Here is a 16,462-nt window from a genome sequence, read left to right as displayed (position 1 = left end):
TTTCAAATAGTAAACTTGGTTACCTGTTTGTTCAGTTGGTAAAAATTCATAATGAATCCATCTGATATCAAATAAGGTTAGCAACATCATTGTAACGAGTTCACAAACTTACTTGTCAGACCTTGTATACTGAGCTTTAAAGGCTTGTTAAAAATAAAATCTGTTCTCTCTTTGTAAGATTAGGTATGGGTCTTTCCAGGGCAGTATTTCCATTTAAAATTTTTATATTATATTCTTTCTACTGGTTCCTCTGTTGCAAATGCTGTTATCAGGATATGCAGACATTCCTTGCCATTATCACAGTTCAGATTCCCTGTTTGCAACTTTTAACATTCAACAATCACTTTTATTATAGTTATCATAGATTTCCCCTGGAAAACTTAAAGTAAAATGATGCCTTTCTTAAAAGTATGAAAAAAGTGAAATCTCAGGCAGTGCTGTTATTTATAAACCAGACGACTATAATAATCCAGGGACCAGGTACCATCCCATGAGTACTCTTTTCCTAAGTAGCCACCACCCTCATAATCATAGCTAATGTTAATTAAGCACTTACGATATATCTGCATTTGATGTCCACTAAGATTACTGTAAATGACCCTAAAAGGTAGATATGTTTATTGGTCCTGTTTTGCAATGAGGAAATTGAAGAACAAAAAGGGTAGTCTGTTCAAGTAGTGCACTGATACAGGGCAGAATCAGCATTCAAATTCACGTGTGATTAACTCCAGGGTTCCTGCTCTAAGCTTACAGAAAAATAGTCTAATATTTCTAGGGAAAAACATAAAACTGCTGACTGGAATCTCGGGGTGGGGGCAGATGCTACTACATTTCTCTAGCTAACCACCTCTCCCATTTTTCCCATGTGAGGATTCCATACCTTTTCTTTCCTCCTCAAACTTCCAACACCACCCCACACCCTCCTCAGAATCAGCTAATTGGCCTTCTTTTTTTGTTTCTTTCCTTTTCTTTTCTTTCTCTCCTTCTCCTTCTTCTTTCTCTTCCCTCCCTCCGTCCCTTCCTCCCTCCCTCCGACCCTTCTTTTTATCATCAACCTACCTTACTTTGTATTTCATGTAGAAAAGAGAAGCAGAAGAGAAAGTTTTCATATTTCCACCACAAAAATGATGACCTGCACACATCTGCGCACACGCGTCCTGGCTTCCTGCTCGTCGCAATGCTTGAACTCTTCCTGTTCCTGTCTAAATCTAGCCCTTCACTTGCCACTTGTGTACTTGATTCCTATGCCCTCTACTCAGTGCTATTCAGTGACTCTTTCTCCTCTAATACCAATTTTATTTCTCCTCGATTGTTCAGTCTATAAACATCTTGCAATAACATTAGGCAACCCCCCATCGAGTAACCACTACGTTTCTCTTCGGCTTGCTCCCCATCTCTCTACTTCCGTTTTTATAACAGAACTCCTCAAAAGTATCATTTCTTTCTTCTATTATTTTACCTTCTGTGATAACTTAAAACCACTTCAGTTAGACTTCCTCCCCTCTACTCCACTGAAATGACTCTTGTTAAGTCACTGTTGACCTCATGTGACAATACAATGGCCAATCCTCAGCCAGCAGCTGGTGCTAAGCAGCGTTTGATAAAGATAACACTCTGGTCTCAGTTTTGCCTCTTTCTAGTTGTATGGACTTAGGTGAGTTATCTAACCTCTCTTAAACTGCGTTTAAAGTTGGGATGATAATCTTAACCTGCATACTTCCAAGGTGTTAGTAACTATCACATGGTATTCTGGTTATGAAAATAATACTGAGCCGTGCAAATGGACTATAAAGTAATACAACTGCCACTACTAATCATTACTTTTATATTACTGCTGGATTCTTACAAATCATTTAAAAATTGAGAGTTCTGGCAGTTATGGGTAAAATTAGGTATAAGTCATTGAGTATCAATATTGCTCTGTGGTGAAGAGCTGGAAAACGTGTGTGGAGGGCAATTGTTGTGACTGACAAATTCTGTTTTCCAAATGGAGGCAACCTAACTCCAGTTTCTGACAAGGCTCATAAATAACATACTATAAAGAATCCCATCCTATATCAGTTCCCATCAAAGAAGAATGAAAAATGACTAATCTTTATTACTACCAATTTAATTGAATTTTCCTTGGCCATCTATAATTTTCAAGAAGTAGAAAGGTTGGATTGCTCTGTTAGTTAATGTACCATTGAGTATATTTAATTATCTTAATAGCAGATCATGGAAGGGCGTGGGCAATTAACATGAAGCAATTTCACACCTTAATTAATGTCACATGGAAACCCTTTGGAACTGTAGAATTTTAAGTGCTGGCTCAGGAGCAATGCATTGCCAAAGGAATGCACCCAGTATGCTGTAAATATTTATTATAAAGAGTTTAGAGACATTGTGAACAAAAACATCTATATCTTCATTTAGAAAGAGACCAGAAGTAATATTTGTGTGTAAGAGAGAGATTGATATGGAAGAAGGTGTGGAGGATAGAGAGGAAGGTTTTATTAAAGACTAAATTCAAAGCTTTGAAAAGCTGCTTTGAAGGAGTTATAATGTTTTGGGGGAAGAAGGTGTCCTAGGCTGGCAGAGATCCCAAACGCAAAAGAGGGAGGAGAGAGAGTTGCAGCTATTATTTTTTCTGTAATTAAAACAATCAGGGGCATGAGAGGTACTTTTTTGCTCCATCTGTTTTTGTGCTGTTTTTGTCAGTAAGAATAATTGGGTCCAAAAGAGGATTTTGGAAACCAAACCATTTAGTTTATCTTTCCAGTTAATTTAAATAAAAATAGCAAAATAAATTTTCCATTAGTGTCCTCTCAACTGGAGCTTTACCCCAGTACTCCTGAATTGTAGTTCTTTAGTGTCTTCTTACACAGTTTTTGAAGGGATTATTATTATCCCTCCAAATTCAGTTTTCATTGTTTCTAATCCTTTATTCAATGCCACCCCTCATAGCATTTCTCCAGTACGTAACACAGTGAAAGTGTCCAATTTCCAAGAGAAGATAAAAAAGGCACTTTTCACTGATCTTATAGATTTGAGAAATCCAACTCTCTTATAATGTCTAATCTTCATATTATTTATATGAAACAGATGGAATTTATTATCGACTTTGTCTTCAGAGACTACCAAGGTTGAAGAAAAAATGTTTTCTCAAAATTACTTAGAAAACCATTAACAAAACTTTTATAGAAGAATTAGACATTTATTTATCCATGATTAAGTCATTTCTATTAGGTTACTCTTTCTCAGTGATCAATTTAGTAAAATAATTGGCATTACCACTGCTAACTCCATACGGTAATTTAATCCACCACTGAAATACAACCATCTTAAGAGCAATATAAAAATGTAAAAGTGTAACATGTTTAATATATTTAATTCCAAGGTGTCAGAGTGACAATTTACCCTATGTTTGATTAGGCTTAATCCAATATATTGATCACAATAATTTGAGTACATCTAAATAATTGCCTATGTCCAGATTTGACCAAAATAAGCCTAAAAACCACAAATTTAGTTTAATACACTGAGTGTCAGACCTGGTTTCCATTACAATCACTTGAAGAGGTTTTTAAACATGTTGATTCCTAGGTCATAAATAAATACATCAAAATACTGGAGATTTGATCTAAGGATTGACAGAATTTAAGAACACTCCAATGGCTCTGATTCAGATGTTTGGGAACCACTGTATCATAACCCAGCAGTATACACTACGTTATACTACTGGGACTGAAGTAGCAATGGCTCTCAATTGATACTAATTTTATTTTGGAACCATATTTCTTTCTCCAGGATTAAGTTCTTGAAGCTTAAATCTTTAGAAAGTATACACACTTTTTTCAGGAGGAAGGAACTAGATTCTGAATACCCAACCATCTGCAGGCGCTAAATAATAAGCTTCTTGAACGTGATAAGAGGAGATTGTATCTTGTTCTTTGTCAAAGATTATTCAGCTGCTTTATCTATAGCTAAAAGGGGAGGTCACCACCCAGACAATTTAAATATGGGGAGTTGCTTATCTGTAGTGTGAACAATGCTCTAAAAGGGCAAAATTGGGAATCATGAAAGCTGTGCTGTTGTCTTAAATTCCAGGGGAAGGGGACCCAAGTAAGTGGAGGTTTGTGTGTAATGCATATGGTGATGGGTTTAAATATCAAGTCTACCCATCTGTCTAACAGATGTCCTTGCAGCCCCTCATTAACACCTCCTATGTTCTAAACACAGGGTGGAGGGTGAAGCTGTGCAGAGAAAGAGGCTGGTGGATAATCACTGTATTATCGTGCAATCAGTGCAGGACCCAAAGATCCTTAAACTGGCAGAGCTGAATTTTGGGAATGCTGACATTCAAAACTGTATCACCAGCAAGACTGAAAAACAGGCAGACCTATTTGAAAAACAACAACAAAAACAACAACAACAACAACAAACAATACAAAAAACCCCAATATAAAACAACAAACAACAGGGGGAAATCCTACTCTGGTTTTCCCCCATAAGAGGCCAATTCCCTTCACAAAGGAGGGGCATTTAAAAGAAGTAATGTATTCTTAATTCTTTCTTGCCTAGTTTTAACATGGCATCCCCAAAACTATCCTATCTGAGCATCTACCAACATGAATGTGTATTGTCACGTCATGTATACCTACCTGTCTCAACTTTGCACAATTTAGAACCAGCTTACTATTCAAGTTGTATTATCGTATAACATTTCTGCTTTGCTCTTGGTGACTTTTCTGAGTATTTGCCTATCCCTAGGCTTGCTTCACACAGAAGAGCAGTACGTGTAGGGGCTAGGTGCACAGATATTGGCAGGCGGCTGCCTAGATTGTAGTCCTGGTTTTGTATTTACCGAGCTAGCCCTGTGATCTTAAACAGGTTACTTAATTACTTTAAATGTTAGTTTCCTCATCTATAAAATGAGGATAAATAACATATGGCTGTTGTGAGGTTTAATGAAGATAGCATGTGCAATATGTCTAGCAAATGGTAAATTGATAAATTGTATCTAGAAGGAGTAAGACTAGCAATAGTAGTGATACTAGTGGTACCAAGAGCAGTTTAGGGATCTAGTCAGGGAGAAAATGTTCTCCTAAGAATAATGCCTAACAAAACTTCAAGTGTACACATCTTTGAAAATAATGGTAACCTGTAGAAATCATTTAATGATATAAAATATAACTGCATGGAAAGTCATTGGGTGATTGTTCAAATATTTTTTTGTATTATAATAATGATATCAAAGTACAGATGAAGCATAAGGGAATGGACCAATTTCGTATGTATCAGGTAAGTTACAACATAAGAGCACAGAGGTCTCCATGAATCTAAAAGGGCTTTTATTTCTAAGGAGCAAGTAAGCATATTCAAGATTAAAATAGAAGGTTTGAATTTTGGCTCTGCCACTTGCAAGCTGCTTGATTTGAGAAAAATTACTTAATATTTCTGTGCTTCTACATTTGTAAAATGGGGATAGTACTAGAACTTACTTGGTAGAAATAGAATTAAAAATGAAAGGTAATAATTGAGACATGCTTTAGTACAATAACTGTACAAAGCAAGCATTTATCTGTTAGCTAATATTGTTCAAAAGAGTGAAACTTTCTCTCAAACACAAAAGGCAAAGACATTTCTAGGGAATTAAAGTCTTTGGTCTGAAATCAATCACAGTCTTGTTCTCATTTTTGGAAGTGACCCTCATCATATTCTATATACTTCACACTCAAGTTTCATTCCCATAATCTAGCGAGACAAAGAGCCTTGGAAGCAAATCCAAGTATTAGTAAATATGATTTAAAATGGATCTTATTATTGTCCCAGAATAAAAGGAAAACCACCCTAAAGCATGAGTTAAAAAGAAAAACAAAAAACAATCAACCAAAAGTTGTCAATGAGAAAATGAGGAAATCTGAGCTGTTCTTAAGATGATGGCAGGCTAAAGCAGAGGCTCTTAGTTGTCCCAGTTCCATTCTGTCATTCTCCCAAAATAACTATTTATTTGTTATGTAGCGATCCAGAAAAAAAAAAGACTACATTCTTAGTCTTCCCTGCACCTAAGTGTGGCCACCTGACTGGGTTGTATTCGGTGGAATGCACGTATCATATGGCAGCTAATGGGGAGCCCCTTGAAGAAAATACAGGCGGAGGCTTTTGCCTCCATCTTCTTCATCCCTTCCTCTGCCCTCTGACTGCAGTGAGGATGCTGGTTGGGTCATGGGGATGAGGGCAGACCCAGGGTCACTGTATGTGGTTGTGCTGACAGTGCAATGCACAGTTGTACACTAGGAAGAGAGGCATTAAAGCTGGACACAGCCAAGGCCCCAAACAATTGGGAAGATGCAGTACCAGCCCTGGACAGCTGGTATCTAGATTTGGTTTGTGAGAGATAAATAAACCTTTCTATGATTAAGCTGCTCTTAATATGGTTGTTCTGTTCTATGCAACAAACCTAATTCAACGTACACAACTAGAAATGTCTAGTGATCTCTTCCCACATTTGTATTTCCCACATTGTTTGTAGCAATAAATATAGAATGAAAGCAGGTCAGGAAAGCAGTAACATTATTATGCATAAAAGGAATGAATAAAACATAAGATAGTCTCCTTTTCCTTTATATTTCCCTAAAGTTGTCAATAAGCATATACCACTTTTATAATAACCAAAAAAATCAACTTAAATGCACAAATAAAAATGATGCCATAGCTGAAGGCAAAATTTGTCAAAAATGTCATTTTTAGGATCAATATATTTTCCCATGGAAAATATTATCTATTTTTTAGGTACACTACAAGCAGGCATTTTCCTGCCTGTGCTCACAATGCTTCTAGAGTGTTTTTGTCCTGCTTAATCCCCACTTCTCTTCTCAAACGATCTGAACCAAGCCTCGGCCTCAAGGTACGATTAAATATAGTCTTTTCAATATCTTTCTTTTGGTGGAAGTGATAGCTATTTCCCTAAACCCCAGCAGCATTTCCTGCAATGTGTAATATATCACTTTTTTACATTAGAGTAGACATTTCATATCTCTAAGAATATTATAAAGTTCTCTGGAGCATGTAGTTCTTTGTCTTTATCCTTATCTATTCATTCATTTGTTCATGCATGTGTTCACTTATAACACTTACCGTGTTTCCCTGAAAATAAGACCGGGTCTTATATTAATTTTTGCTCCATTAGGACTTATTTTCAGGGGATGTCTTATATTTCATGTACAACAATCTACATTTATTCAATTACAGTCATGTCATCTTCTTCTGGAACATCGTCATAACGTACTAAAATGCATCCGTCTGGCTGAGATCTTAACTGGGGCTTATTTTCAGGAAACACGGCATTTGACAACTGACTATTGAATATCTCTGTGATATGCCAGGTAATATACAAGATACAAGGAGATATGAGAAAAAATAAAACATGGTCTTTCATTCAAAAAGTGAGCTAACTATGGATAAGAGGAGACAGAATGGTAAATACTTACATTTAATATTAACACAACGTGACAATTTCTAGGGGAGAGAAATGTATACAACGATACACTAACAGAATGCTTAATTACACTTGAAGAATGTCAGGGAGGTCCTCACAGAAGTATTGACTCTTAAATTACTTTTTGACAAGGACTAACAAGACATTTTCCAGGCACATAGCAGATAGAAATTGTGGGCAGGGGAGGGGGAAAAAATACATGGGGTCCAAATTAGTGAAAATAAATTGCAGAAGAGAAAGTTCAGTTTTGTGTGATTAAAAGCACAGGGTGTGAAGCGAGGCTTGAGAGAAACTAGGAGCTATGAACATAGTATTGATTTAACAATTGTTTTTTTGACTGTTACTATCATATGCACTCTGCAACAGGCATTAGGTCCTTGCATTGGTTGATCTGACTGCACGTTGTAGATATTTAGGGGATAGGAATAGCATACCAAAAGATCCTTGATATTTGGTCCTGTTCAAAATGTCCACAAGCATATTTGATTCATGTCAAATGGTTCTTAATATTTGGTCTTGTCTAAAATGTCCACACTTAGAAAACATCTCTGGGTTCAGATAGCCCATCACATTTATTTAGACTTTTGGTTTACAGGATTAATATATAAAAAATACTATCCTGTTTTATTGGTCCAATAATTGTGTTGTGGTTGTATGGCCGATAATAACCCTCCTTGCCTTGGTAGCCTAGCTGATGGTGCACGGGCTGCGGTAGGGTAGATTGGTTGGCATGGACCAAATGTCTCCATAGACGTTTTGGAAAGGACCAACTATCAAGGACCTTGTGGTGTGGACCAAATATCTCTCACATTTTGGACAGGGCCAAGTGTCCACACTAGTCATATATAAATAAAATGCATAATACATTGCAATGCACTGCCTCAATTTTCTCATTTCATCAGACAAGGAGGCTGAACTAATGTTTTAAGTGATTACAATATGTGACATTTAGGAGAAGAATGTTATGTTAATATATGTTTAGACCACTGCTGCTTTCTGAGACTATATTAAAAATCTTGTCTGAATGCAGTAAATGTGGTCACTCCGATGGCACATTCTCATCTTATTTAAGAAAGTAGTTGCCAAAAATGGGTTCCCTCAGCATAAAATTATTTATTCCACTGCTCAATTTGAAATAAGTCATATATTAAATATTAATTGATATATAACTATTATAACTGTAGTTAATGATGAAGGGACGGTAGGTTATAGGCTCAATTGAAGATAAAATTTATTAATCAAAGTAATGCATACTATGTTATTTCCTCAAAAAATACAAAGAAAGATTAATACATTATATTGTTAAATGTGCTCACGAGGATGTAGATATTAAGATATAAACATATTTCTAAAGGCTTTTGACAACTGTAAAGCACTATAATAATACTGTTGGTTTTTCAAGGGTGTAGCCAAAGAAATTAAATTATTGTGTAGAAAAAAGAAGGAAATTACATTCCAAGTAGTATCTACTTTTTACTTTCAATAATTTTCTAGTTTCCCAAATATCAAGCAGTTTTTTCAAAGTGTCAAGTATTTGTAATATAATTTTCTTATTTTACATTATGAAGTACTGTTATGTTTTTTGAATTTTTGTTCTGATATTTTGCATTCTAAGCAAACTCTACTGAGTGAGGGCATCAGGGGTACAATTGGCATAAACACACTGATAAGGGTCTAAAGAAGAAAAGAAGTTCATTTCATACCTTCAATAGGTTTTGGTACAAAATGTGACGAGGGCTTGGTTTTCTTCACTCTGTTCCCCTTCATAATTTGACCTTCTTTATTGAGTCCCAGAAACCACGCTCGGCCTGATTCTTGCTGACGGTACAGTGTGGAAGAATAGATCACATAGTAGTTTTCAAACACAGATTCTTTGAATTTGCATTCCGGAGTGAAAATATCCTGCAGACAAAAAAGAAAATGCAAATGAGAGAAAGGATTTTCAAATGAATCAGCAAATGCTTAAATCCAATGAACCTGAAATACAGGTCCTCTGTTAAGAACAAATGAGAGGCAACTAACTGCACGTAAATTCTATCATCAGCCCTTGGTGATAAATACTCACCATGCACAATCAAGAAACCAGATTTCCTTTCTGAACAGCCTTTACTCTACAGAGCACAATTGCTCAGGCTGGAGTCACTCACTGGGCTAATATCAAGACTGTACCCAGGTCCAAACTCTGTCCCGGGATAATGTTTTGTACATTTAAGAGACCGGCCATTGCACATTTCAGTGGCCCTTAGCATGTAAAATGTATCCCTGGGAATCAAAATCAAACACAACCACAGCACACACAGGCTCACAAGATGCTTTTGAAGGGACTATTATAGATATATTAAAATGTATTACTCAGCCAAAGTTTGTTCCATAAAATCACCATATACTTATTATCTCTTTGAGAATGTTAGTAACTTTCCCTTTAATCTCTTGGGAACACTCTTTTTTTTTTTTTTTTTTTTTTTTTTTTTAGTCATCAAAATTTCAGGTAAAGATACACAGGAATAAGTAGTAGATAAAAATATTACTATTACATTGTCTGATCTTCAATGAAACATAGAATGAGAGCTTTAATTCAATAAGTATCCTGAAAAATCTTCTATTTAAACTCCAGCATTTGACAAGTGAAACAAACAAAAACTTACGTGGTTAATTCAAAGTTACACTGAAAAAATTTCTGCAAACCATCAGAACTCACATTTATTGCTTCACAATCACTGCCACTCTAGCTCCCCTTTTCTGCCTGAGTCTTGTTTAGTGACTTATGATGAGATTTTGTAATAAATACAATAAAATAAAATCCTAACATGCCAAATCAACTAAATGAATTTCACATTAAGAAGAAATTCCTCCCCTTTGGAGATAAGCAGAAGAAAAATACGTGTGAATAACATCTTCTTCAGCTGTAAGTAAATAAGAATCCTACGTGTCAAATATATTCGCAGTCGTCACCATTGTCTTCACTGCATACTGGAAGTTTCTCTTCCTTGTAACCCTTTCAATACAAGTCCCAGTGATTTAATGTTACAACTAAAGTTACTGAAGGATTTGTGGGACTAAAACTGGTTGAAACCACATCCTTGGAGGTGTTACTCCCTAATTCCCGGGCTTCATTTGCAGAGAGCTACAGTGATGCATCTGTGGGGACTAATGAAGGCTTTCAGTGATAAAAGATACTGCTTAAGGGGCTCTGTTGGTTACAAATGGTTCTAACATTACGGACCAAGAAATGAGACTAGAAAAAATGGGAAGGGGAATGGAAAGGGGATTGTAGACATTAAAATGATAATAATAGTAATAACAATTCCAATAATCATGATAATTATATTGATGATAAAACTATGTCACAGAATACTCTGTTTTAAGTAAACCTAGTGGGTTAAGAATGAGACATAAGTGACTATGCGGTACCATTTCACAACCACCATGACGGCTATAATGAAAAAGATGGACAATAGGAAGTGTTGGTGAGGATGTGGAGAAACTGCAACATACAGAGCTGGTGGGAATGCAAACAATGTAGCAGCCATGGAAAATAGTTCGGTAGTTTCGCAAGAGGCTAAACATATAATCACCATATGATCCAGAAATTCTACTTCTAGGTATGAAAAATGAAAACATCTGATCACACACAAACTTGTACGCAAATGTTCATAGCAGCATTATTCATAATGTGGAAACAATTCAAACACCTATCAATGAATGAATAGCCAAATAAACTGTGGTGTATGCAAACAACGGGATATTATTCAGCCATAAGAACGAATAGAATATTGATTCACGGGGCGACATGGAATGACTTTCCAAACATGATGCTAGACACAACAGGCCGTATGTTGTATGATTTCATTTATGTGAAATATCCGGAATACGCAAATCCAGAGACAAAAAATAGATTAGTGGTTGCCAAGAGTTAGGGTGGGGGCTGGTGTAAATAGAGAGGAACTGCTTTTTGGAGTGATGAAGGTGTTCTGGGATTAGATAGCAGTGATGTTTGCATTTTGTGGGGGGAAAAAACACTTAAGTATACACTTTTATATATGAACTTTATGGTATATGAATTGTAGCCTAATAAAAAAGAATCTGAGAAACAAAGTGACTACAGAGAGTGAGAAGAAAGCATGGAACTACTGTATCTTCCTTATTTGTCAACACAGAAGTAAATGATGGTCTTGTTTGTTGGAAAACGGACTGTTCTGTGACCTTGTCTCAATATTACTAGGACAGAGTTTAATCACTACAAAATTAGTAGAATCAAAGTGATTCAGATTCAATTTATAAGATTATTTTAAATTCTGGCTTTCTTCTAGGACTAGGTTAAAAGATTTAGAACATGCTACAAATTTAGCACTGATTTTATTACTTATATTTTTAAAAACAAACTAATGTGCTTTTATTTAACAAAGTAACTGAAGTCCATGATAGTGAAACTGTTCTGTGAGTCATAGGAAGTTAGAGGCAGATCCAGACCCTGGGCGAGAACCATGCGTCCCTGGCTACTTGTTCAGTACTTTTCCCAATGCCACACATTGCGTTCCTCCTGCATAACCAAGCCTACTTTGGATGCCAAGCTGTTGATTCAAGGCGAGCCATCATAAAAACCACGTCCACCAGGTACAATTACTATGTTGTCTTCTATACGTGAGAATAATAACACTGTTATTTAATAAATAATGAACTCCTAGGTTTCCGTTTAGTTTCACAATTATTTAGTCTGTTGCTGGTATAGCAAAAGTCCCAGATATTGGGCAGGAGCTGAATTCCTGGGGACACAAGCCAGGAATAGCATTAGGTAGTGATTGGGCCTTGGACTTCTAAGGTGGCAAATGGGGATCTCAGACACAGCACGCCGGTCCTAATCAGAAATGAAAAGTCAAGTGGAGTATCCCATTTAATATCATTCAAAAAGGAGCTACGCAGAGTCAAAATTCAGAAGTGAGGCAACTGCTAATACCTGACCAGGATAAGACATTTCAGGGGGGAAAAATGGCAGAACTTATTGCGAACACTCTTTGGGACAGGTAGACTCCAAGAAATGGGGAGGGGAACCTTAAGAACCCAGAGGTGGCTTAGTCAATCATTCTATATGCAGCCTTCACAATATGTACACAACTTGAGTATGGAGTTGGGCATCAAAAAAGTTACAATATGTTTGCTATTATCACTCTTTTTGTAGAATGAGGAGTCAAGAGTCCTTCCTATACCTGGAGTAAAGAAAATGAGGGTTTTGCTTCTGGATCCAAAAGTACTAGCTGTGGGACTTTATGTAAATGGTTAATCTTCTTTGAATTTCATATCTTCAACTGTAAATTGAGTTATTATAAGGAAAATAATATGATGAATATGGAAGTATGGTGCAAACTTTAAAATTTACAAAAACTCCAACTCATTATTCATCTCAAGATTTTTCTTAAAGCAAGAAAATACAATTAATCATGTAACTAGACAACTCTATGCTTTTGTCATAGATGTTTATATCTGTTCCAGCAACCAGGACCCTATGCCAAATGTTAAGCTTTATCCTACATTGATTGTCTCTACTATAGCTAAAACAAATTACACATACACACACACACATATATATTTTTAAATCATCTAAAGCTTTTGGCAAAGACTTGGACAAATATATATATATATATATATATACACACAGTGGGATGAGGCTCTGAGGTTATTAAAAATATGTTCAGAATGACAATAAACCAAATGTAATGGATAGAGAAGGTAGGCTTGGAGCCAAAGATCAAACTATTAGACTAGCTTGATCATAGCATATAATGAAAACAGAGTAACTAGTAAAATACGGAGGTTTTTTTTTCTTTTGAAAAACATTGTACTTGTTTATATCTACAATCCTAAAATTTCAGTTCAATGTAGGTACATAGCAAGGCTTATAGAAATGATTGCTGATGAAATAGAAACATCCCGACATGTACAGCCTGTATGCAGATATATGAATTGGGAAGGTTTATTTTTCACATTTATGATCCCAAAATCTTTCCAATCTTAAATGTGTTCATCTAAAGCTGACCGTGATTTCAGTGGAATATGAATATGACCTTTGATAGTGTTTTGAGATTATTTTTGAGCACTCCCTCTTTTAGTAGCGTTTGCACAGCCTTTTTAGTTTTAACATCGTACAAATTATCATGTGACCAACTGTTTTCACATTCCAAATGCTTTTCACCTTAGCCTTGTCCTCGAGTGTTAAGGTCACCCACCCATTTCAATTCAGATGACAAATATCCTATTCATAATAGCCCCAAACTGGAAATAACCCAAATGACCACCGGTAGTAGAATGGAATATGTAGTGTATTCAGAAATAAGATTCTACCCAGCAGTGAGAATAAACAGACTACAACTATAAGCAACAATATGGATGATTCTCATCAACATAATGTGGAGGAAAAGAAGCCAAAAAAACAAACAGACGGCTCCATACTATATGATGCCATTTACATAAAGCTCAAAACAGGTAAAACTAATCTATTTGGTGGTAGAACTCAGGGCACTGGTACTTTTGTTCACGGAGGGTGGTTATTAAGATCAAGCCTGAGGATGACTCTGGGTGCTAGTAATGATCTATTTCTTCATCTGGGAGCTTCTTAAATGAGTGTGTTCACTTTATGAAAATTCATTGAGCTCTATCATGACTTGCATACTTTTTAATGTGTGTTATTTATCAACAAAAAAAATCCATACAAGGGTCAAAAAATGTGGTGAAGATTCAGTAAAATGACTGAAAAATTACTTCCCCAAATCACTGTCCTTCTTTTAAAACCAAGGTTTTCTCACATAATGAGAGAACGTATGATCATGGCAATTTTATACAAATAACAATCATTTACTCACATGTTGCAGACAAATTTTGTTTAAGATGAAACTGTAACATTTTTGGATCACATAACTTATTCAAGGAAAAATATTTTCCATTCTCTCTCCCACTCATTTATTCTACTTCTCATTTTTTATTGTAGGAGATTATGTAATGCACATGCTTAAATGCTTCCTTTAACAAATTGTGCTTATAAAACTGCCTATGTTAAAACCAACTAATATACTAATAATAATATCAAAATATAAAATGAACAGAATAGAAAAAGAGAATTGCCCATAACACATGGAAACATGCACAATAAATAGTTTCTGGAAAATCATTTGGATTCTCCAAATGTCAGGTTTATTTTCAAAATTGTCAAACTGATCTTTGGCAAACCAGTTAACCTCTCTGAACCTCAACTTTCTCTACTGCAAACTGAAGACACATTTACTACAGCCTCATGGGGCTATAAAGATCAAATTATATAACACTCGTGAAAGCTCTTTAATGCCTATAAAGACCTATACCATTATTTGACATTATTTCTTTTACAGGGAAGTCTTTGACATATTATAACTTTAAAAATTTTAACATTTTAGATTGAAGTCCATACATTTTTTGGTAAGTAAAGAATGTTATGTGATTCACTTACAACCACCTTTGCTCCTCATAGCTTTACCTGCAAAATGTATGTTTTCCAACTCAAGTAGAAATACATGACTTGTATAATCCTGTACAGGTAAGATAATTAAATGGTACAATAATTATGATTTATCTTTATCCTATTCTTTGCAGATCCCCATTTCCTCCTTACTGCTCTGCCTGTAATAATCCATGGGATGAATGTGAAATGAATGAACACTCATTTCTGCACTGCAGCCACTGGTCTCCTTACTGTTTCACAAAAACAAGCATAACCCATTTCAAGTCCTTCGCAAGTGATAACCTCTGTTCTTGAAAACCTCTTCGATATTAACACAGCTTGATCTCTCATTTTATTCAGATCACTGCTCAAATGTGACTATCTCAGAGACCTCCCGTAACTACCTTACATAATTTAGCACCTCCTCCAGTCACTTTCTAATCCTTTACCTTGCTTTTTTCTTCATAACACAGCCTGACATTATATTACACATGAATCTGTTTAAGTTCCACAATTGTAAGCACGATCATTGTTATATTTCCCTTGTATTCTAAACTGTTCTTGGAATTTAAAAAAAAAGAAAAAAAACCCACAACTTATTCAAACAAAATAATTTGGTGAAAAGACATCATGAGACCTGGATTTTTAATTTTGCATATCTCTAATTTGTGTTCAAATTGGGAAAAGCACTTTCCTTCTCAGGTTCCCTGTTCCCCTAAATGTAAAAGAGAAATGTTTTTTGAACTAGGCAACATCAAATGTCCATTTTGACTTAAGTCTTCCATAGCTTTATCATTCATATCAAATAAATAATTTCTTGAAATTAAAGGTCAATATAAAAATATTATTTCAAAAATAGTGCTTACCTACCAAAAATGATGATAATATATTATTATTAAGAAAACAAAATGTAAAAACTAAAAGAAAATGTAATCAAAGAAAATAAACTTTGCTATTATAGAATTATGACTAATGAGTCTCCCAATGATATGTAAAAATTACTGAGTTCTCAAACATATGCCAGACACAAAGGACCGCTTATTTTGTATTTTTTCCTAAACTTTTTTAAATGTACAAAAGCACATTTCCTGTTTGCTGTGCAAACACCCTTGTATTCCAAATTACTATGTACACATGTGAAAGTTGGACACTGAAGAAGGCTGATAAGAAAAAAAATCAATTAATTTGAAATGTGGTGTTATCTGGGAGCTTAACGTATGGAGTGCCAGGAAAATGAGTCCTAGAACAAATTAAGCCTGAAACATCGACAAAATTATATCTGTCCTACTTTGGCACATCAAGAGAAGGCAGGGTTCTTTGGGAAAGACAATGCTGGGAAAAACAGAGGGCAGCAGGAAGACCAAATGTGAGATGGACTGACTGCATTAAAAAAAAAAAAAAAAAGCCATAGGCAAGAGTTTACAGTAGAAGCTGAGCAATGCCGTTGAGGACAGGACATTGTAGACATCGCTCATTCATAGGGTTGCCAGGAGTAGGAGCCAACTCCAGGGCAGGTA

At 35.5% G+C, this 16,462-nt stretch overlaps 1 protein-coding gene across 2 annotated transcripts in view; it reads right to left on the bottom strand.

Annotated features, from left to right (window-relative positions):
- FGF12 (fibroblast growth factor 12) overlaps nucleotides 1-16,462 on the bottom strand; it is a 537,500-nt gene that overhangs the window by 16,295 nt on the left and 504,743 nt on the right. For both annotated transcript variants that reach the window (XM_033087389.1, XM_033087379.1), the window contains one exon: nucleotides 9,184-9,382. In XM_033087389.1, coding sequence (XP_032943280.1) covers nucleotides 9,184-9,382 — 199 coding nt within the window. The remainder of the gene's footprint in view (nucleotides 1-9,183; nucleotides 9,383-16,462) is intronic.

This window comes from Rhinolophus ferrumequinum, chromosome 2, assembly GCF_004115265.2.
Source record: "Rhinolophus ferrumequinum isolate MPI-CBG mRhiFer1 chromosome 2, mRhiFer1_v1.p, whole genome shotgun sequence".
NCBI classification, from domain to species: Eukaryota; Metazoa; Chordata; class Mammalia; order Chiroptera; family Rhinolophidae; genus Rhinolophus; species Rhinolophus ferrumequinum.
Note: the sequence above shows the minus strand (reverse complement) of the source record. Positions and strands in the feature narration are given on the sequence as shown.